This window comes from Exophiala spinifera (genome assembly GCF_000836115.1).
Source record: "Exophiala spinifera strain CBS 89968 unplaced genomic scaffold supercont1.5, whole genome shotgun sequence".
Classification (NCBI taxonomy): Eukaryota; Fungi; Ascomycota; class Eurotiomycetes; order Chaetothyriales; family Herpotrichiellaceae; genus Exophiala; species Exophiala spinifera.
This window is the reverse complement of record NW_015622517.1, coordinates 1,536,565-1,557,038: the sequence shown is the minus strand read 5'-3', so window position 1 is coordinate 1,557,038 and position 20,474 is coordinate 1,536,565. Positions and strand designations below refer to the sequence as shown.

Genomic DNA, 20,474 nt, shown 5'->3' with positions numbered 1-20,474 from the left:
AATAATAAGACTCCATCGCATAGCCTTGTGTTTCATCTGATCCTTAGCCCAATCATCTGCCTTGCTTGAGTATAATCAAGTCAATTCAGTGGGCTTATTCTCGCGCGTTGAAAACAAAAAACCGCACATGGAAACATCAACATCGGAGAGAGAGGGAGTACGTCTCATCACAAGGGACGTGTGCCAACACAAGTATGGGCACAGCAGGATCATTGCCGTCATTGGATCACGCGCGTAGCCATTCTTAGCTTTACCGTCCTATTTTCAGCCAACCGGGCACTCATCTCCTCTCGTGTAAATGAACGTCCCGAAGCGGCGGCGGGAGGGACTGGCCGGCCTGTATGCAGTACAGAGTAGACGCTCGGTGCTCACGCGCATATCTAGCTAGTTGTGTTTCGACCAACCTCCTGCTCCTCAAACGGGCCGACTTCAGAACTTGAAGGTCTGGACCGGATGTGATAGCCACAAAGATCGGTTCAAGGTGGTGCGCGTGTGTGTGTGGGAGGTCATGGGATGGGAAGGACGGCCAGACCCAGACCGGGAGGTGGAAAGGCGATCCAATCGTTATACTACATAGATTGACCACACGGGGAAAAGAAGAACAAGTAAACTGTGTCAGATACTACCTGCCTACCTACCCAGGTCCCCGAGCTCTCGATTGCAGAGAGAGACAGAGATAGGAACCTCAGAGATACCCCTGTAGGATAGACACCCAGACAGGATCGCCCGACGAACGCCCAAACCCAACACAACAAACAAAAAACCGTCAAATCTCCTCCCGCAGAGTCGCTCCGTCGGTCATTTCAAAGCCGTCGTCTTTGGGGTTCCGGTACTTTGTCCGACAGATACTTCGGATTCCCAGGATGCCCAACCAGTAGTTCCCCTGGGGGTAGTCCGGTGCGATCTGATACAGGAGATCGCTCTCCCAGTTGATGTTGTTGTACACGTTCTGTGCCGCGAGCGTGGTGTCAGTTTCTAAAGATTGACGACAGGTTGGGCGGCAGCGAGCGAGGGGTTCTGCAACGTACCATGATACAAATCACGGTCTCCATGATCCACACCACGAGCCATATAATCCAGTACGCCTGGCTGGACGCTTTGCCGCGAAATCGATATCCGACCGCCCACGTGATCATACCGATCAGGGCGGTAGGCTGACGAGTGAGCAAGCGGGTCAGTTACATGAACGGAGCTGTCAAAGACAGCCAAGGCAAAGCCAAAAGGCAAAGGCGGTGGTTTGTTTGGGGGGGAAGGGCCGCCCGGAAGTAGAGCACTTACAGCGCAAAGACGTTGAAATCGACACGCGAGATTGAGATAGGAAACTCGATCGGCCACTGTGTTTCGGGGCGCGGTCGCCATCAACCAGCAAGTTTGGAGAAACGCCATCCTGGAATTTTTGCATTTTTTCGGTCAGCGCGCGCGCTTCAGAGTCAAAACAAAAGAGAAGAAAGTTGGAGATTTGCTGCGACGACAGCAAAACGACAGAATTGGGTCGTGTGGATGCTAGATACATATGATTTGATGGTGATGCTTACCAGTGGGTGGCGAAAAAGGGCGAGACCGTGGCGATGAAATAGTGGCTTTGCGCGCCGTAGAGGGATCCCAGACATGCCGATGCGATCTGCAGCCCCCACGAGGAGACGGTCAAGAAGTAGAAGATCAGGTATTCTTGATTCCGGGCGAGCGGGCCTCCGGTCTTGAAGGGCAGAGCCGACGGTTCGTCCGCGCACGCGTTGTCGATGGTCTTCGCCATGGTGCGACGATTCTCAGACGCGGGGAATCGATGTTGGCGGCAGTCAGGTGTGAGGCTGCTCGAGTATTAATGGGGCATGAGATCAAATCAGTCGAAGTCTCAAGTAGATGATGCTGTTACGGAGGAAGCGACGAGGAGGGCGATGATGATGATGATGATGGATGATAGATGATGTTGTTGCGCCGGGAACGACGGAAAGATTGAAGATGCCAACAAAAACTTGGATGTTCTGGGCAAATGGGACGAAGCTTGCATTATGTCAGCATCAGCATCAGCCAAAACCGCACTAGACACTTGTGACATCGACTAGCGAGACGATGATTATGGGTTAAAGGGTCAAATGCGACATAACTACGTAGACTTCCCAAAGTCGATCTCGAGAAACTCTGACTACAGTATAAGTTCTGATCGGAGCCTTCCTAAGATCCGACTCCTTCAATGTAATGGCGACCGCCGTTCAACGCACTGATACCTCGTGGCTGTGCACTAGAGACCAACTTCTTCGCAGTATAGCACGATGTCATCAAGCTTTGTGTGACACAGGTGTAAAATTGCTTATGCCTTGTTTGTCGTAACCAACTTGGTTTGGCGCGCTCCATGTAATGGTCCCAGAGTTGTATCCAGGCTGAAGTCCTGGATTGTAAGGTCCTGAAAAGACCACACGTGAGCACTGGTCACTGGGCATCCGAGAAACACTTGAAGGAGATCTGGTCGAGACTTGCTCAGATTGTTGAATTGCTGCCGGACGTTCCAATCCCTGCACGACTCTTTCTGCCATGGTCAGCAGAAGCTCCCGTGCATACGACGCGGCTGTGGCTGCCGCAAACTCTTGCCAATCTTTGTTCTTGTGAGAGTCTGAGTAGTTGCAAATACCTCGAATGACTAAGCATGGGAAGGTATCCATGAGTCCAGCGGCTTCCGTTTCGAAACAGAGGGCGTCGTTAAACTGTGCGCTGATCTTGTCTCGAGTGACTTCGGATTTCATGACTCGATCTCCGGAGAGGATCGTGCTGTAGTGAATCTGGATTTCATCGGCAGAGCCACGTTCGGTGCGAGCCTGTTCATATTTCTGCTCATGAGTGCGGCACTCCGTATCCGGTTCATGACGATAACTGTCTTGAAAAAGCCGGTCAGCGCTTGCGGGACGTCGATATCGCTCCCTAAGTCGAGGGTATTTGTTGAAACGCTGAAGATGTCTGCTAAAGAAACTCTCTTCTCCCTCTGCTTGTCGGAGGTATTGATCCTCCACCGCATTGACCACCTGTAGAAGTAACGATGGAGGTTTATTGAGTGTTCTGGTGACCTCGAAGCCTGTGGGCAGCTCCTTTCCGAGATCATACTGCACGACAGCCGGACCTACCTCGGGCGCTCCGACCACTACATCTCCGAGTCGCACGTCGTGCTTGGGCAGATGAGGGACCCCGCCCCCAATTCCCACGAGTAGGCCTGAGTTCATGTTTTTGAAGGTCCAACGGATGGAGCCGACGACATCAGCGATGGCTACTTTCCCTTGAGCGCCTCGGGCCGGCCCCACCACGGCGACATTGTGCTTTCCTATGCGGCCGAGTGTGTATTGATTTATATCTTCCAGTGCCAAAGAGACCGACTCGTGTTCTTCATCCAACATGACCGTGATGGCATGCATCTCGAGTGGTTTGGTGTAGAGCAGACCGATGGTGTAGGACTCAGGAGGAACGTACTTCCGGGGAGCCATGACTGCAACGTAATATTTAGTTATATTGCACGATATTAATGTCTGCCGCGATGCACAGCTGGAACATGGTTTGTCTTAATCCGAAGAGTGCATGCAACTGAAGAATCCGCCGAGGAGTGGTTCAAAATGTCTCTGCATGCAAAGTGCACGTGTAAGGACGGCCGCGGGATCGGTGATCTAGTTTTATTCAGCCTTGCACACCTTCAACGACGCAGTCCATGACTTTGCCTGGCATGTCTCCCAATTCCTGCAAAAGTTGAGTGATATTTACCCTTCAGCTCAGCTTCAATAACTACTGAACCCGAAAATTGTTCGGCAATGTCGTCTTACACAACTTATTTTAGTGGTGACAACTGGGCCGCACAGGTGGGGACAAACCTAGGAACCATCAACTTTAATCAATCTGGTACGGAGTACATGCGGCATAGCTACGTGATGATTATTATTCCATGCGCACCTTGCGGGCCTTCATCTTGATAACATATTCTGACTTTGATTCTGTGCGTCAGCGCCTAAGAGATCCTCGACTCCTCCCACACCCTCGCTAGTCATCCCGTACCGCCGCGACCCCGACTTCGTCGATCGCAATGTCCTCACCGACCTCTGGCAGAAAGCCTTCAAACCAGAAGCGCGGGTCGCTCTGGTAGGACTGGGAGGAGTCGGGTAAGACAGATCGGGTGGTAACGATCACAGTTCACTTGGCTTACACCATCGCAAGAAAGTCCCAATTGGCGATCTAATATGCCTACCGCGTGCGAGACGCCGACCCGCAGACCTGGGTGTTCTGGGTACACGCCAGTACCGTCACCCGGTTTGAGGAGAGCTTTCGCACCATCGCGACGTCTCTACGTCTCCCGGGCCTCCACGAGCCGAACGCCGATGTGCTGGGAACGGTGCACGGATGGTTATCGGATGAGCGCCAAGGCCGATGGACGATGATCGTGGACAACGCAGACGACCGCGATGTCTTATTCACACCACGGGGTGGAGAGACACAAGGTGGAACGGCGGTCAGATCTGAAGATCGGCCACTGACCGAATTTCTCCCCATCTCACGCCATGGGTCGCTCGTGGTCACGTCGCGCAATCAAGAGGTGGTGAGCAGATTGCAGGTGTATCACGAAGACGTGCTAGAAGTGCGGCCTATGGCTGTGGATGTGGCGACGGAATTGTTCCTCAAGAAGCTGAAGAAAGGAGATGGAGGAGGAAAGTCGAGTGTCGAGGCGGTGGAGCAGCTGGTTCGGCATCTCGATTGTATGCCGTTAGCGATTAGCCAAGCAGCTACATATATCGACCAATGTGCTCCGCGGATGACGGTATCCCGGTATATCAACATCCTCACGAAGAGTGATAGCGAACGGAATCGACTTCTCCAGAAAGACATTCGCGATTCCCGCCGAGATCGGCAAGCGTCGAATTCGATCATCATGACCTGGCATATCACATTTACACATTTACGGCAGACACGAGACTCAGCGGCCCGACTACTGGCCCTGATGTGTCTGTTTGACCGAGAAGCGATCCCTGTGGATCTACTTCAGGGTTGTTATACGGAAGAGAAACCTAGTGAGATCGACTTTGAGGGCGATATCGCGGCCCTACGAGAGTATGACCTCATTGGCATCGGTGCAGACAAGAATCTGTTTGATATGCATCGATTGGTGCAATTATCAACTCAGAAATGGCTCGAAATGCGTGGAGAGCTCGTCGAATGGCAAGAACGATATATTGACATGATGGGCAGAGTGTTTCCGCGTGGAGAGTACGAGAACTGGGCAACCTGCCAAGCACTGTTCCCTCACGTGGTCGTCCTCCAGCGACACGATGTGTCCAGTGTCCCACATCGTCGAGTCTGGGCGAAGGTGTTATACCATGGGTCATGGTATGCTTGGCAGCGTGGACAGTACGTCCAAGCAGAGACTATGGTTCGAAGCAGCCTCACCATCAGACAGGAAACTTTAGAGCCAGAGGATATGGAGGTATTAGATAGTACAGAAATGTTAGCGCTAGTGCTACGAGATCGGGGAAAGTACACCGAAGCGGAAGAGATGAATCGACGGGCCCTGGCGGGGAACGAGAAGATGCTCGGATCGGATCATCCCTACACGTTGACCAGCGTGAACATTCTAGCATCAGTGCTACGATATCAAGAGAAATATATCGAGGCGGAAGAGATGAACCGGCAGGCCCTGGCGGGGAGGGAGAAGGTGCTCGGAGTAGATCATCCTTACACGTTGATCAGCGTGGGCAATCTAGCATCGGTGTTACGAGATCAAGAGAGGTACACCGAGGCGGAAGAGATGAATCGACGGGCCCTGGCGGGGTTTGAGAAGGTGCTCGGATCGGATTATCCCGACACGTTGATCAGTGTGGGCAATCTAGCATTGGTGCTGCAATATCAAGGGAAGTACACCGAAGCGGAAGAGATGAATCGACGGGCCCTGGCGGGGTGCGAGAAGGTGCTGGGAGCAGATCATCCTTATACATTAATCAGTGTGGGCAATCTAGCATCGGTGTTACGATATCAAGAGAAGTATATCAAGGCGGAAGAGATGAACCGGCAGGCCCTGGCGAGGTGCGAGAAGGTGCTGGGAGCAGATCATCCTTATACATTGATCAGTGTGGGCAATCTAGCATCGGTGTTACGATATCAAGAGAAGTATATCGAGGCGGAAGAGATGAACCGGCAGGCCCTGGCGAGGTGCGAGAAGGTGCTGGGAGCAGATCATCCTCACACGTTAGCCAGCATTTATTGTCTGGCTGATCTATTGAGCGCTACTCAGCGATTTCGCGAGTCTCTCAAGCTTTACGATCGCGCGGTCGACGGATTTCGCCAAGTTCTTGGTCCAGAACATCCCATAACAGTAGCTTGTCAACGAGACCAGGCTGCACTGAAAGAGCGCATAGCTCTCGAGGTACTTCGTGGGAACATTCAAGATATCGATGGTTAAGAGCGTTATCATCGAAATGCTAGTTAATGCGGAATGAAGAACTACCGAAGCCGGCGGGTCTCATCGTGGCATCTCAATTACCGAGTACAGGACGGAGTATTTGCGACGCTTTCGAAATTACCTGGCAATCCAACACCTGCTAAGTCATACGATATTGTAGATATACTAAGATATACTTACTCTAAATCCGGTAAGCGTGATCCGTTTATTCTTTTCGCATCTTGAAATAAAGAAAAGTGCAATGTGTCCTCGAGGCGGAGGGCGGTTTCGGGAAACACTTGTAGTATGAGTGGTTAGGGCATATAATGAATGTCCAGACAACTGTCCTGGCTTTTCTCCACAGGTTAGGAGTGGAACTGTGATAACAAGTCCTGGCCGGCTACGCCTTGGGCCGCCTCTTCGGCCAGGACTATCACAGCCATAGGACCGGTCATGCCACCAAGCTAATACGAGTAACGAGACGAGTAATACTCACAGTCTGTCAGGATAGATATAAGGACTGCTGACATGACAATCTCTTATTTTGGAGAGGGAACGTCAAATAGAAACTCATTCATTATCTGTGCAATCTGTATTAGTACTATGTCGAGAGACCCGACCAATGTAACCCTGCGAAGGCGCACACGTATCGAGTCCCTCTCGATGCTATTCACAATGGTTGCAACCCGGCAAATTTACTGATGGTGCATGTCCAAGGCCAGATAGATTCTTAGCCAAATCGTATCTTCCGCGCGAATGCTCTATCCAATCAAACAGGTCTTGCTGTACATCCATATGTTTCCCGTCTCGAGGGCAAAAATTGTTGAACACAGCTCAGCTCGCGGTGTATCTGCCGCTGATCAACTTCATCTTCGTCGGAAGGCCTTCCCATCTCTTTTCCTCCGCACTGCCCCTTGCACTGCTGCCGGCGGTGTCATCTGCAAAGGGATCCGCGTCCTTCTCTTCTCCCCCGGTGACCACTTTCTCGACGGCAACCCCGCTGGCAGTGAGCCCCGGTATCTCGAATTTGAGTTCAATGGTACCTTTCTTCGGCATGCCTCCTTCGGTCATGAAGCGGACGAGAAGTCTCTCTTGCTCAGGCTTGACTTCAATGTCGCCATGTCGCCAGACCACGGCCGACGTCTTGCGACGGAAGACTGCGCCTTGGGTTGGCGACATCATCGCCGAGACTGCCCTGCCCGTGCCTTCGCCCGAGGTATCCAGATTGACCGTTATCTGTACATTCTTCAGGCTGATGGCTTGACTTCCAAAGACAGGATTGAGACTGTACAAGACAATGACGCTCACTTGTCCTTGGATGACCTGCCAGGCTGGAGTGATCAGGACTGGACTATACCGCCCAAGGTTGCTCTCGTCAACGTGAAGTTGATATTTCAAGCCTATCATCGGTGTCGGCCTGCGAATGGCCGAAGTGGCAACAGTGTAAGTACCAGCTTGTTCCTCGGCAACGGCATCTCCGTCAGGTTTCACCTGCGTCAAGAATATCGGATTCGCAGCAACTTTGTCCAGCAGTTCGAAGTGCTGCATACGGATCAACTCGTGGCCCGACTCGCCCGACGGTGGGGGATTGTATGCGAATGCCACTTCTCCGAGAACAAGGCACTTGCTGATGCCGGTTTCAGTGAACCAAGAATGGACATTCTCCACGATCGAAGCGTTCAGTCCAGCCTCGTGAAGGTCGACATGATGGGTAGGTCCAGCTAGACTGCGAGAAGAATGGATCGAGGTCGTGTCGGACCCCAAACCATGCTCTTCATGAATCATTGCTGCAGGTGGTGGTCGTTGTATTGGAGATGCGATGTTTTCGTTAGCATTGCTTCCGGACGGAATGGTGACTGGCGGGCCTGGTCGAGGGATAGAGGGGCTTGCTGCGAACGGTTCGGTGCTGCTCGGCACGTACATGGTGTTCCTAACATCTCGCCGTCCTCTCACACTGCCTTGGACACGGTTAATGCCCGAGGTCTGCGCTTGGGTACGTAGCTGGTTGGCCATCGTAGAAAGAGCATTTTGGGCTTCGCTCTCATCCTCCTGGATTGGCTTGTCACGTATCATGAAGTTACGGGAGGACTCGTCATTTGCAAGGCCTGTAACTGGTACTTCTGGCGAATCTGGTGCCCACGGATTCGAGCCTGGTACTGGAGGCTGGGGTTTTTCTGGAGAGTGAGCTTGGCTTTCTGGCGTGCTGACAGCATCAAGCAAGGCAGATTGAGGAGCTGCCACGTCTGGGACCGATTCCACAGGAGCTGCCAATGCCCTGGCCCCGTTTGTCGTTGGCAATGGCGGTTCAGGTTGAGGAATAGACGGCAAGTCATCATGTATGTCTCGTGATATCGATGACATTGGTCTTCCGTCTCGAGTGGTGCTAGGCGTCAGATCCTGCCCTGTTTCTTCCAGGTCCTGGAAGCTTCGCGACGAGTCTCCCCGCCTGAAAGGAACAAAAGACCGAGTTTTTCGCTTCTCCTCGGTAGATTGAGAATGTGGAGGGGGCACGACACTCTTTCTCCTAGCCATTACTGTACCAAATCGTTTGAGCCCACCAAGTTTGCTCTTCTCTTTGGTCGGTGTAGCATCAGGCACTGAATCATGTTAGCCACTGGGCGTTGTAGACTGACAGACAACTTACAAGGGGCCAATCTATCCTGGCCAGCAAACGAATTAGTGCGCTGGCTTTGTCTATCGTCTGCATGTCGCGGAGGGGGTGGAGTAGGAGGGGGTCGTAGATGGGAGCTCTGCGGTCTTGCGCTCGTGCTTGCTGTCGCCGAGCTGCGACGTCTGACGAGACTGTTGCGGGTGGTGGTGGCTCTTGTTGCAAATGTCTTGATTTCGTCCGCAGTTTCAATGTTTAGGAGCGCATTCAGACAAGATTCTGCGCTGAGCCTGTTCTTCTCAATGGCATCCACCTCGTGAGTTTGAAACTGTGTGAGGACGTCTCTCAGATGGTTCACTCTCGTTTCGTCCAGTGCCTGCAACTGTTCAAACACATAGGGCGCTTGGGTCTCCCATTGTCGAGAGCTATCCTCAAGCGTGGAGCTTGCACTGTCAGCCTTCCGTCCGCCTTTGGCTGCTTTGCGCTGCGCATTCATCAATTCCTTTGCCAGAGAGCTGAGATTGCCTTGCGTTGTGCTCAACGCCTGCATCTCTCGATTGCGGCTTGCAAACTGCCTGAGGGGAGTCTCGACATCGGTCTCGATCTTCGCGGCGAGGGTTTCGTGGGAGGCTGCGAGGTTCTCTGTACCGGATACGATGCGCTGCCACGGCATCTGGAAGATGCTGATGTGTGTCAATTACAAGCCACCATGACACAGCGGTGAGTCTTACCCCAGCGCAGCAGCTCCATCTTGTTGTGGCCTTCGCGCGAGCTTCCGCAGGCCTGCGACGTAGGCTTCTTCTACCCTGCGACGTTCCTGGGTACAGATTAATTTGCGTCCAGCCGAGGTATACAGCCAGTGCTAACCTGAAGCCAATCGGCAATGTCGGTGTTGATCTTCTTTATAAGGTCGACACGATCATTGAGGATGTTTACTGCCTGTTCGGGTTGCAGTGAGGTCTGGCGCAACAAGAGTCAGTCTCGTGAACCGGAGGCTGCGGATTGCAGAAGACGGGTCATACCAGAAGACTCGGATACTCGGTGCGCGAGAACTCCATGGTGGCAGCTTCCTGGATGTCAAGAAAGCATCGAAGCCCGTCGAATCCGGGTGTCTTGCATCGAAGAAGTGGTGGTGAGAGATATGCGCAACGCGAGGCCACAGCACAAATAAAGATGCGTGGAGTAATAAGAGAGACTCAACGGCCCCCCGGACGGATTGAAAGCTCGCTGGGTCTCTAACTGGCTGCTTACGTACTAAGCTGGCCTGCATTCCCGTGCCTTCGTACCACAACTCATCATTTTCCAACCCCTCGTTGTTATGAACGCCGACATTCGCCATGCGGCTGGCATTGGTAGGGATGCCATCAAAAGCTATAAGGGATTCGTCCCTTTTGCTGCTATAAGGGAATCGTCGGGGTCGAGCTCATTCACAGGTTCATGGATGCGCCGGTCTTGGTCGAATTCAGCACGGTACAAAAGCAGAACGTTCACAAGTTCCTCCATGATAAACAAACAGAAGGTCGACGAGCTGCGGAGTCCCTTTGTCGCCAATCTAGACTACACTGAAAAAGGTGTCTAGCAGTTGATGGCTGTGACGCCACAGGAGCGGCCTTTGCCTACCTCTTACAGGGATGTTGCGTTCGAACTCGATGGAGATCCTATATGCCCTAGGCGAATCAATGTCTTTACCCTTCTCTCGCAACAGTTCATGGAGTTTATGTTGATCCTGAGCAAATCAATGGCTACACGGTTGTCGACAAGTGATTGCTGACTACCGTTTGGTTCTTGATGTCTTTCCAAGATATGCATGCGTTTCTATGCGGTATAGCAATCCTCGAATCCAGGTCACCAAAATGCGAAGCTTGTTAGAGCTGCTTGACCGATGGTTTCAGGACTTTGATCGAGATGTGCGACTTTTCTACCGAGTAAATCGAACTCGACAAGATTCAACAATGGGCCATTAATATGGTCAATGAGAAGAATACGAACTGCCACATCTTTCAAGACCCCAGTGGACAGGATGAAGATACCTCAGACGACGGGAATAGTGATACTTCCGACAACGATTTCGAAAATGTGTGATGGCAACACAGTGATAGCATCCTAGATAAACATTGACAATTTGAACAATCGGGCACTCCAACGTTGGTCAGATGTTCTGAGTCTGGGGCCAACTCAATCGTGATGTATCGGATCTGTCGAACTCGTTCTTGGCTTATGGCAGAGATAGCAACAGTCTTTTTCATTCATCGCCCAATACTAGGAATCATGGGGACTATCTGCATCCAGTGTTGTAGTGGCAGTCGCTCAGCTCCCCAGATAATCAATGAGGCATCGAGAACTTTAGGGAAAGCCTGCACATCCACAACCATATCCATATCATCATCATCGTCATCATCGTTGCCAAGTCTTGTAGTGTTTTCGGTCCTTCGGCGCGCGAAGCAAACAGAATGAGGTACTGCTGAACTGTGCATGGAGGAAGCAACGCTTCTGAGTCAATACTGGCCAGCGCTTGTCCGCTAAATTTTTGGAAGCCTCCCGACACACGACTGTGAATCTAGCGTACAATCAATGAAGCTTAGGCCGTGAGATAGGACACGCTTGGATTGTTCTCGGCAGGATTCAATAACCTTGCGAACACCAAAAAAGCGGCTCGGTACTCCGCGCATACAAACCTCGTATTGTCGACGGCTGAGTGCGCCGGCTTAGCCTTCAAAAGCTGTGGGCGCATTAGCCACGGGGTTTGAATGATGTGCACAGCCAGCGGACGGCTACTCATCGGTTAGAGGTTAGCACGCCTTATTTAACGGGTCGATTATGTCTGCCGAGATACCACTACAGGAATCGAGATTAATAAGAGAGTGTTGAGAGTAGACTAGTGAGAGGATCAGGCTAAGGGTTGTACAGGGCGGACAATTACCGATTTCGGCTTCGTAAACAAACAGTGGGAATGAACGCAAAATCAGAGAGAAGTATGTGGCCATTTGCGCAGTTCTGGGGGCCTAAACTAGTTTCAACGGAGCGCGCTCATCATGTACAGTCGGTTGCAAAACTGCCTTCACCCGAGTCAACTCGATGTCCACCTTCCCCTGCCCTCGCCATCATCTTTTCGTCAATGTCGAATTTGCTACAACCACGTCCGGGAATTTAGGGCTAGCCTGCTGCAGCAGTGGTGCCGGAGGATGTCCCAAGACGAACTGAAAGAACGCATTCACGTAAGTCGTCACAATGGTAAGGATGCGTTCGCCCTTGACGCTGCCAATCAACGGTGTGAGCTCTTGAGAAGGTATCAGCGCGCGTAACCCGAGGGTGTCGACGATGATCGGAAAGTCCGTAAATGTCCCATGTTGACTGCCCACAACCGTCATCTGAGCCTTTGAGCTGTTCAGGTGCGTCCATATGCTGGCCCAGGTAGCTTCTGTGGACTGGTTCTTTCCGTCGTGCTCGAAAAACATGAATGGTTTGTCAAGACCCTCGGAGACAACCTGACCAAACAAAGTCCCATCGAGATTGACTCCCGCAAGAGGCCGATGATCTTGCAACATGGTCTCAGCCGCTGCTGCTCCTCCGATTGAGTGGCCGAAGACAAATGTCTGGGATGGGTTCATTTTTCCATACACCTTCTGCAGAAGGGATCTCGTAACCGTCCGATTCCGCATTTGGTCCATAACGAACGAAAGGTCTTTGGTTCGAACTGCCACCGCTGTGTCGAGTTGGCTAACGTCGGAGTCGTTGATATTTGCAGCCATTACCAGGTCGCCGTTGGGAAATTCAACGACGTCAGCGTCATACGGGTGATCTACCGTCACAACGACGTAGCCCAGGGCTGCCAATGATGCCGCGAAGCTACTGTAGATCAGTCGAGAAAACCCCAACCCTGGCGAAAAGATGGCGAGAGGGTATTTGTTCTTCGGGGGGTTTTGAGACAATGTGTTCCCGCACAGCGCCAAATGTAAGGCTTCAAATGTCCCATTGGGCAGCCCAGCTGCGCCGTATTCCTGGTCATAGACGGCGGCGGTCCCTGCTGGCATATAGGAGATGTTAGTGTGCTGGCAATCCGCTATCTCGGCCACAGGATAAAAGGCAGAGACCATGAGTCGCCGATCTTGTTTGGTGGGTGCGTATGGGTCGAGCAATTTGGTGTTGATGAGCTCAGCGGTGGCCGTGCCCACACCGTAAGGTCCGTTGAAGATCTGAATAGCAGTGTTGGCAGCGAGGCATGCTTTAACAAGAATCGAGACAGCAGTTACTGCTTGAATGAACGAGACCATGATCATTCTTCCGACAGATAGATTTTGGCGTGCTATTGCTGACTGAAAACTCCTGATAGACAAAGCGATGAAGAGTAGTGTGTTGCAAGCATGGAACTTTTAACAGCACAAGTCGACGAGGTCCTTTGCTTTATATAGACAGCAGTCGGCCTTTTCATCATCATAGTGTCCCTCCGCCGTGACCACTACCGCCACCACGCACTCACGGACATCAAGTATGAATGAGGCTCACCATGCCCAATATCCGATGTGGCTATGGAGTGCAAAGTATAGCATTGCTCCACTTCGCGCGATCACAACCTATTGTGGTTTAGCGCGCCCCCTGCAGCTGACTCACAAGGCTGAACAACGCTTTCACTAGCCCGGGCCCCAATCATTCCCCTCCACAACGCTGGGCCCATGAAGAAACCAAGATGCCAGCTCGATACTCGATGTGACGCACAGAAAACTCTCTTAAATTGCACCGCAAGTCAATGTCTCGCGCGAAGGATTCCTGTTCCAGGTATAAATGCGAAATGAGGGCCTTTGAGAACGAGACGCGCAAAGCTTGAGCACCAAGATACGCCGGACCAGCCGCAGCCCGCAAATGACGGTTGGACCATTTGATCTGAGAAAGCGTCGCTCACGCTGTGTACAGTGCTCAAGCAGTCATCTCAAGGTAAGGGCGTGTCCGTTGAGACTATGACACCCTCTCATCATCGGATTGGCGTATAGTGTTCGGGCGAAGTGCCCTGCGGCAACTGTACTCGTCGAGGCAAGGTCTGCTCGCCGCCCACACAAGACAACACGATCAAGGTGACGACTAAGCACGCCAAACCGCCAAATAGCCCAGCACCGCAACAGCAGGTGATATGGGCGTTGGCTCGACCAGTCGCGGTCGACAAGCAGTCTCTGTACGTGGTGGAATTCTTCGACAAGTTCTTGGAGAGGAACAGCTTCACCGGCCGACCTCAGTCTTCATTTCCCGCCGTCCGCTCGGTTCTAGAAGGCAACCAGAGTTTGTTGAATGTGATCTCTGCCATTGGCGCGCTGCAGGTGTCTCGATGGCGTCCGGCGACCTGCACGCGCAGAGACGCGCTCGTCAATTATCGAGACGCCGTGACTGCTCTGCAATCCGAAATCGAGTGTGCCGCGGGAAGTAGACATGCCATTGTCGGTCTGTCGTGGAGCACTTTGTTCTTAGGCTTATTCGAGGTCAGTCTCGCCGCGAATGGTCTCCAAGGGAGACAGGCAGCTATGGGGGCAAATGCTGATTGACTGCGAATAGCTGATGTACGAGAGTACCGGCGACGGATGGATTCGCCACATGATATATGGGACTTCGCGGCTGCTGCAACTGCTGACCCCTGAGGGTTGCTCCTGGGGGCCTGGCAGAGAATTCTACCTTGAAGCCCGGATCTTCGAGGTTGCTCGATCGATGCTGTTCGTTGAGGAATCGTTCCTGACAACGCCTCCTTGGAAGTCTTTAACACTGACGGTATGGTCGGGGACATATGCGAAAGATTGGACGCCTCTGGAGAGCCTTCTGGACATTATGATCACGGTGGCGGATCTCTGTATTCGGTAGGGACCTAACCGTAACGAATCTTAGGAGATTCGCTAAAGATGAACAGGGCAATGAGATTCATTCTGCCGAGAGAGATCGACGGTGCCTGCGAAGTTGATGTGGACCAGCTTCGTGCTTTCGCTGAGCAAGGCGCTGCATTGAAGACAGAATTGACGGCTTGGAGTAACACGGCACGAGAATGGTATGCTGAGCATGCTGCAGATGGCCACAATTTCCTCTCTGCTGTGTATTATTCTGCCATTTCCATATATCATTCAGGCATCTACGACTATTCCGATATCTGGCGTCACGCAGAGGTGACCACACCGTCTCTCCCTTCTTCCGACATTCAGCAGCACGTCCGCACAATCCTACATCTCTCCACGCTTGCTCTTCACCATACCAACCTGAGCAGCATAGTTTTTCTTCTTCCGCTCCGAATTGCTGGAGCGCGAGCCAAATTGCCGGAGCAAAGAGCTCAGATCAGGAAATTGCTCATCACCATCACAAATCCCTTTCGAGCCGCCAAAGCCATAATATCCGATCTTGAAGAAGTGTGGACCAATTAGTCAAGTTTTCTTCAGCCTGTAGCCAACCGCCAGGTGAGCAGGGGCTGATTATGCGCCAGGATTCATCCTTGAAGCGCATAGAGCTGCGGTAATGTCTTGAACGAGCCGAGTCAACCCCAAGCACATAGATGCTGCTGCGGCAACGTGCTCAACGGAGGAGGAGTTGCGTGGCTGGCTTGTTTGACAGCAGATTCATCCATATGTGCTGTGTCGGTAGAGGTTTCCTCGCTTTCCTCCCTCCTGATACTTGCGCAAAGCGCTTTGGTTCGCTTTCCCTGAGCTTAACCCTGTGTCGGGCAGGAAATAAATAACTGGCTATTGCAAGGAGGCTCGAAGGGGTCAAGCATGCTTGTATCCTGCCAATCACTCATATCGATTTTGAATTTTCACACTGGTCCTGTTCCGACGGAGCCGCTGTCTGCTGGGCAACCTCCTTTGGATAGTTGACAATGTATTCAAATTCTCTGGGGTTCAACCTCTTCCAATCACGCAAGAATTCCAACCCAACCACTTTCTTGCGGGTGTACGTAGAGGCATGTCGAGTAATTTGTTCGGGAGGGAACTGGTACCTGGAGCGATACATAAGGTGAAAGCTATTGTGCCAACATTGGCCAGCTTCCTCAACTCTTACAAACGGGTCAACCCACGCTGAAGCCCTTCAGGTTGGGAGCATTGTGGCGTGTCGTCTTTCGCTAGTCTATTACGTATCCTCCACTGCCGGTAAGCGCGGGCATCATCTTCTTCTCGGCGTCGTCGAGCGGCTTCAGGTCGAGTTCCAACCTCAACAAGCCGGACATGATAGCCATATAGGCTCGAAACCGGAGCGACTGAGTGTACTTCGTGGTGAAGTCTAAAGAGAGAAAACACTGAAGCCCTCCGCGTCGTTTTTTGGTAGGTCGCTCATATCTACATGACACTTCCCGAAGATATAGGGCAAGCCCTGTTTGTGGGGTAAGCAAAAGCGGCAGGACATTCCGCGGGGCAACAGGGAGACGCGTCGCGATTACGCCGACCGAAACACGCCCGTCATGTCTGTAGAGTTCGAGGCATTGTCGAATGCTTGTTAGGTAAACATGTCGCGCATCAGTTCTGCAGCGCAGCCGCGGGCACTCACCCTCACTGAAGAGCTCGAAAAACTCGAGCAATCCATCACGCTCACATTGCAAGGTATGTAACCTCTACGTCAAATGTCGTAAGCCGGACTAATTTTCTCAGAGATTGATCACAATTTCAGCCGTGCCCACCGCATCGTCACATCGAGTATCCTGCCTATCGTCGAACAATATGCCGTCCATTCGAAGGATGTTTGGGAAGGGTCGAGAGTAAGGCTCCTAACATGGAGGCTGGGGAACAAGACACTGAGAAATCGCAGTTCTGGAAGCAATTCTTTGAGTCCAGCGCCAATGTCTCCCTCTCGGGATACGAGGAGCGACCGTCACAGTTAGAGACGACGGACGAGATAACAGACAACACAGTCACGGAAGAGTCCAATGCCACAACACATACGACGCTGGAAACGTCGGAATCGTACGAGACACCTGCTGCGCAGCATATCTCGACGGACTCGATACAAGATCTTGATCTGTCCAACTTGACCATGTCGCCATCTCACAGCACGCCACGGCCACCACGGCCACAGCAGGCCAACTTTGCCGACTATCCTTCTCCCTACGAAGCGCTCCGTCGAGAGATCAATAACACAACAGTCGATGCAACTTCATTGACCCACGGCGCAATGCCCGAAACCCCTGGAAGACCAGTCTTTCCGATTGATGCTATCGCGCGCACCCCAGAATCCTCTCCATATCTCCCCCCACAGCCAACTTCTATACCTCGCCCTTCGACCACTCGGAAAAAGACCGACCCGGTGCTCCATCATGTGTTAGACCGGACTTATCGTTTGCAAGCAACGCCCATGACCGCCAGCCGGTATACCGATATCCACCACAAGTCCACAACACGACTGTTCGCGACAGGAAGACAGAACACAAGTGTTGATCCAACACTGTCATCTAGTCCAGTTGCACCACCTGAACTACATCCAGAAATATTCTCGTCCCCAGAACGCAAGACCCGGATTCCGGGAGTCAGTGTTCTGAGTCCTGCAAAGCACAAGGGAGAGAAGCTAAGCGCCCCCACACGTACTCAAGGCATATGGGACAGTGATGACGATGATCTGGACGACGAAATCGACTTTGGCCAGAGTCCCCCCAAGACCATGCAGTTTCATATTCCTCAGAACCGACTCCTAAAGACGCCAGGTGTGCATGTCCGTATCTCAGTCTAAATGTACCCCTCTGCTGACCAGTTCCATCTAGCCAAGGAAGCCTCTCAACGTATCGTGGATGACATCCTTACCCGAGCTGGGATGGACTTCGAAGAGGAAGAGATCGACTTCTCCCGCGAGCTCGAGACGGAGGCACTTGATGTTGGCGCCGCCAGCCCTAGCGTGGTGCGCGCCACCGCCAATATTGAGGATGAGACATTCTAGATCAACTGCTCAGCTGCGGAACAGGTTACTATTTCTGATCGGCTTAGCTTGCAGATGCGCAAAGGCAAACATACACCATTGGAAGACCCGTGCGTCTGGGACTGCTAGTCATCACGTTCTGCTTGTGAGAAGGTCCTCCTATGAGACGAGATATCAACGTGTTTGCCCGTTCGTGCTCATAGACGAGAGGACGAAGGCCCGTTCGGCCGGGGCTTCATTTGCAAGAGGCGCTCGATGCCAGCATCATCAACGATCTATTGCCCCACCGGGCTGTGAATAACATCGCGGGCGCTTCTGTACCTTATGTAGAGACTGTCTCGAAGTGCTATGTGAATGCACCTGTCGCTGTACCTGTACCCAGCAACGCACTCAAACTGTGCGCACATGCTTCGCTACCTTGTGTAGCTGGCCGGCCACAAGCTTCCTCGAGATGGCTTAGTCAGACAAGCGACTGCGCACAATCCACCGGTCCCAGGGACTCGTGGGCTGCCCTCGGCCCCTTCCTCATTAACGCCTAAATAACGCTACGAACCTGCTTTTGACCCCACTAACTCTCTCGGCAGGGCAGGAGCCAATCGCTCGCTCTCCCTCTCCGCAGATCCAAATATTTTTTTTTCCTCGCTCCCTCTGTCGCATGCTCGTACAACATTTGGCAGATTTGCTTCACCTCACTTGTATCTTACGGTGTAGCACTCCCCAACGCCGCCCAAGCATCGTACCTTCTCCCTCCTCCAATCTACGACCTCCTAGATCCGCTGTCATCTGCATCGTCGGCTACTCAAGTCAGCTGCCACCTCTACTCTCTTCCTTCCCGCAACTCCAATCCGCGCTTGAACACCAACATGCCTGTCAAAAAGAAGGAAGCCACCACGGGCAACGCGGTCCCTCGGGCCGAAGTCCTTGGGGTCGTTGGACATTATCTCACCGAATTTGGACTTGCCTCGACGAACAAGGCTTTCCAGAAGGAACTGAAACGCTTGCAGGAAAGCGCAGGCTGGCCGGTCCCTGCCCAAGACGAGAAGATCGGTGACCTAGTGGCGGTCTTGGAGCAAGGCTTCTTGTCGGTGACTGGCGATTTAGCGACCAAGAACTCGACATCATCAGAAGACAGTGAGGCGGATTCTGGATCATCCGAAAGCTCGGGTAGCACATCGTCATCGGACAGCTCCGTCGACTCCGGCAGCGACAGTGATAGCGAAGTCGATATCAGCAGTGATAGTGATGCAGATATCAGCAACGATAGCGACGACGACAGTGACAGCAGCGAAACCAGCAGCAGTACTGACTCGTCTTCATCCAACATACCCAAAAAGACGGCCAGCGCGAAGAAGAAGAATGGCAAGAACCTCAAGCTATCCGCCTCGACTTCAGCATCATCGTCTTCGTCTTCTGAATCGTCAATCGAGAGTGATGAAGACGAGGTTGCTACCCAGCCTAAATCTGCTGTGAGCAGCCTCAAGCCCAAATCCTCTGTGGAATCCGTGAAGCCAGCCAGCACGAAAACTCTTAAGCGGAAGGCCGAGGCTTCGAGCTCCTCAGGATCGTCTTCCAGTTCCGATTCTGATTCCTCCGAGGAGGACGAGCCCCCTGTGAAACGAGCAAAAGTTGTCCCAGCTAGCACAGCTACCCAAACGTCTTCGAGCGAATCGTCATCAGAGTCGGACAGTGACTCCAGTGACGATGAAGCCGCCGGCGAGGCAGGCAATGGCGCAAAGCTAGGTCCTGAACACGACGAAAAGTCCGACTCATCTAATACCGTGATGGGAGACAACATGGTCGCAGCCTCAAGACCAGTATTTGAGAAAACGCCTAAAAAACATGTTGGTGCGAGGCCCACCCCGTTGGCGCAACTCTCTGCTCAAGCTACCGGAGATAGTTATCTCAGCAATGCCTACCAAAGTTACGACTACGCGGATCGTGCATACAAGGATCTGTCTGTTACTCGCGGCAAAGGCTTCACCAAAGAGAAAAACAAGAAGAAGCGCGGCAGCTACCGTGGCGGAGCCATCGATATAAGTGGCGGTAAAGCGTTCAAGTTCGATGACTGATTCTGCTTGGAGGACTACGGCATGGCAAAGCCGGGGAACCTAGGATCTGGGGATGAATGATGATGGTGACGGTGATGGTGTCGTTGGGTCGTGGTCGATATATCATTAGCATCGGCGTTTTTTAGCGAAGCATGGAGTTGGTAGTCCAGGCCCAAGACGGAGGGCGCTAGCAGGACTGGCTTATTCATACGCTCAGCATATTAGATTAGAGATAGACTATCACGGTCTGTCGTGAGGCAGTCGAATGACAAGGCTTTACTTCTATTTTTTACTTCTCTTTCGATAGACCTCGTGATGACATATGATCAGGATTTCTCGAAAAACCCCCTCCTCTTTGATATGTATCACCAACTCACTGGCCGTGGCAGGAAGCAGAGATCCACGGAACCAACTCAGGGCCCCATTGCGCAGGGGTCGATGGTGGCGGCGCTTCTTATGGGGGAATAGAAGAGACCCGACAACTCGACTTTTATTTTGGTCTCGTCCATCCTATGAGTATTTTGGAGCCGTCTGGGCACACTCCAAAGTGTGTTTCAAAGAGTGT

General features: G+C 52.3%; 8 protein-coding genes across 8 annotated transcripts; 4 read left to right on the top strand and 4 right to left on the bottom strand.

Moving 5' to 3' along the window:
• Positions 1–766: 766 nt before the first annotated feature.
• On the bottom strand, positions 767–1,753 carry PV08_07113 (uncharacterized protein; the record flags this gene model as incomplete). The annotated part of the gene is made up of 4 exons (XM_016381445.1): positions 767–949; positions 1,029–1,154; positions 1,279–1,387; positions 1,536–1,753. 4 exons carry the CDS (start codon positions 1,751–1,753, stop codon positions 767–769), a joined length of 636 nt encoding a protein of 211 aa, XP_016234547.1.
• A 523-nt stretch (positions 1,754–2,276) lies between these two features.
• Positions 2,277–3,467, bottom strand: PV08_07112 (uncharacterized protein; the record flags this gene model as incomplete). The annotated part of the gene is made up of 1 exon (XM_016381444.1): positions 2,277–3,467. The coding sequence occupies one exon, from the start codon at positions 3,465–3,467 to the stop codon at positions 2,277–2,279; it is 1,191 nt and encodes a 396-aa protein (XP_016234546.1).
• A 318-nt stretch (positions 3,468–3,785) lies between these two features.
• PV08_07111 (uncharacterized protein) lies at positions 3,786–6,418 on the top strand (the record flags this gene model as incomplete). Its single annotated transcript, XM_016381443.1, has 3 exons — positions 3,786–3,873; positions 3,977–4,110; positions 4,241–6,418. 3 exons carry the CDS (start codon positions 3,786–3,788, stop codon positions 6,416–6,418), a joined length of 2,400 nt encoding a protein of 799 aa, XP_016234545.1.
• An 813-nt stretch (positions 6,419–7,231) lies between these two features.
• PV08_07110 (uncharacterized protein) lies at positions 7,232–10,063 on the bottom strand (the record flags this gene model as incomplete). Its single annotated transcript, XM_016381442.1, has 5 exons — positions 7,232–8,994; positions 9,042–9,688; positions 9,737–9,822; positions 9,873–9,965; positions 10,028–10,063. The coding sequence occupies 5 exons, from the start codon at positions 10,061–10,063 to the stop codon at positions 7,232–7,234; spliced, it is 2,625 nt and encodes an 874-aa protein (XP_016234544.1).
• A 2,043-nt stretch (positions 10,064–12,106) lies between these two features.
• PV08_07109 (uncharacterized protein) lies at positions 12,107–13,276 on the bottom strand (the record flags this gene model as incomplete). The annotated part of the gene is made up of 1 exon (XM_016381441.1): positions 12,107–13,276. The coding sequence occupies one exon, from the start codon at positions 13,274–13,276 to the stop codon at positions 12,107–12,109; it is 1,170 nt and encodes a 389-aa protein (XP_016234543.1).
• Positions 13,277–13,862: 586 nt separating this feature from the next.
• On the top strand, positions 13,863–15,391 carry PV08_07108 (uncharacterized protein; the record flags this gene model as incomplete). Its single annotated transcript, XM_016381440.1, has 4 exons — positions 13,863–13,934; positions 13,991–14,470; positions 14,544–14,839; positions 14,890–15,391. The coding sequence occupies 4 exons, from the start codon at positions 13,863–13,865 to the stop codon at positions 15,389–15,391; spliced, it is 1,350 nt and encodes a 449-aa protein (XP_016234542.1).
• Positions 15,392–16,464: 1,073 nt separating this feature from the next.
• PV08_07107 (uncharacterized protein) lies at positions 16,465–17,882 on the top strand (the record flags this gene model as incomplete). Its single annotated transcript, XM_016381439.1, has 4 exons — positions 16,465–16,558; positions 16,607–16,713; positions 16,764–17,652; positions 17,710–17,882. The coding sequence occupies 4 exons, from the start codon at positions 16,465–16,467 to the stop codon at positions 17,880–17,882; spliced, it is 1,263 nt and encodes a 420-aa protein (XP_016234541.1).
• An 842-nt stretch (positions 17,883–18,724) lies between these two features.
• PV08_07106 (uncharacterized protein) lies at positions 18,725–19,930 on the top strand (the record flags this gene model as incomplete). The annotated part of the gene is made up of 1 exon (XM_016381438.1): positions 18,725–19,930. One exon carries the CDS (start codon positions 18,725–18,727, stop codon positions 19,928–19,930), a length of 1,206 nt encoding a protein of 401 aa, XP_016234540.1.
• Positions 19,931–20,474: the final 544 nt, after the last annotated feature.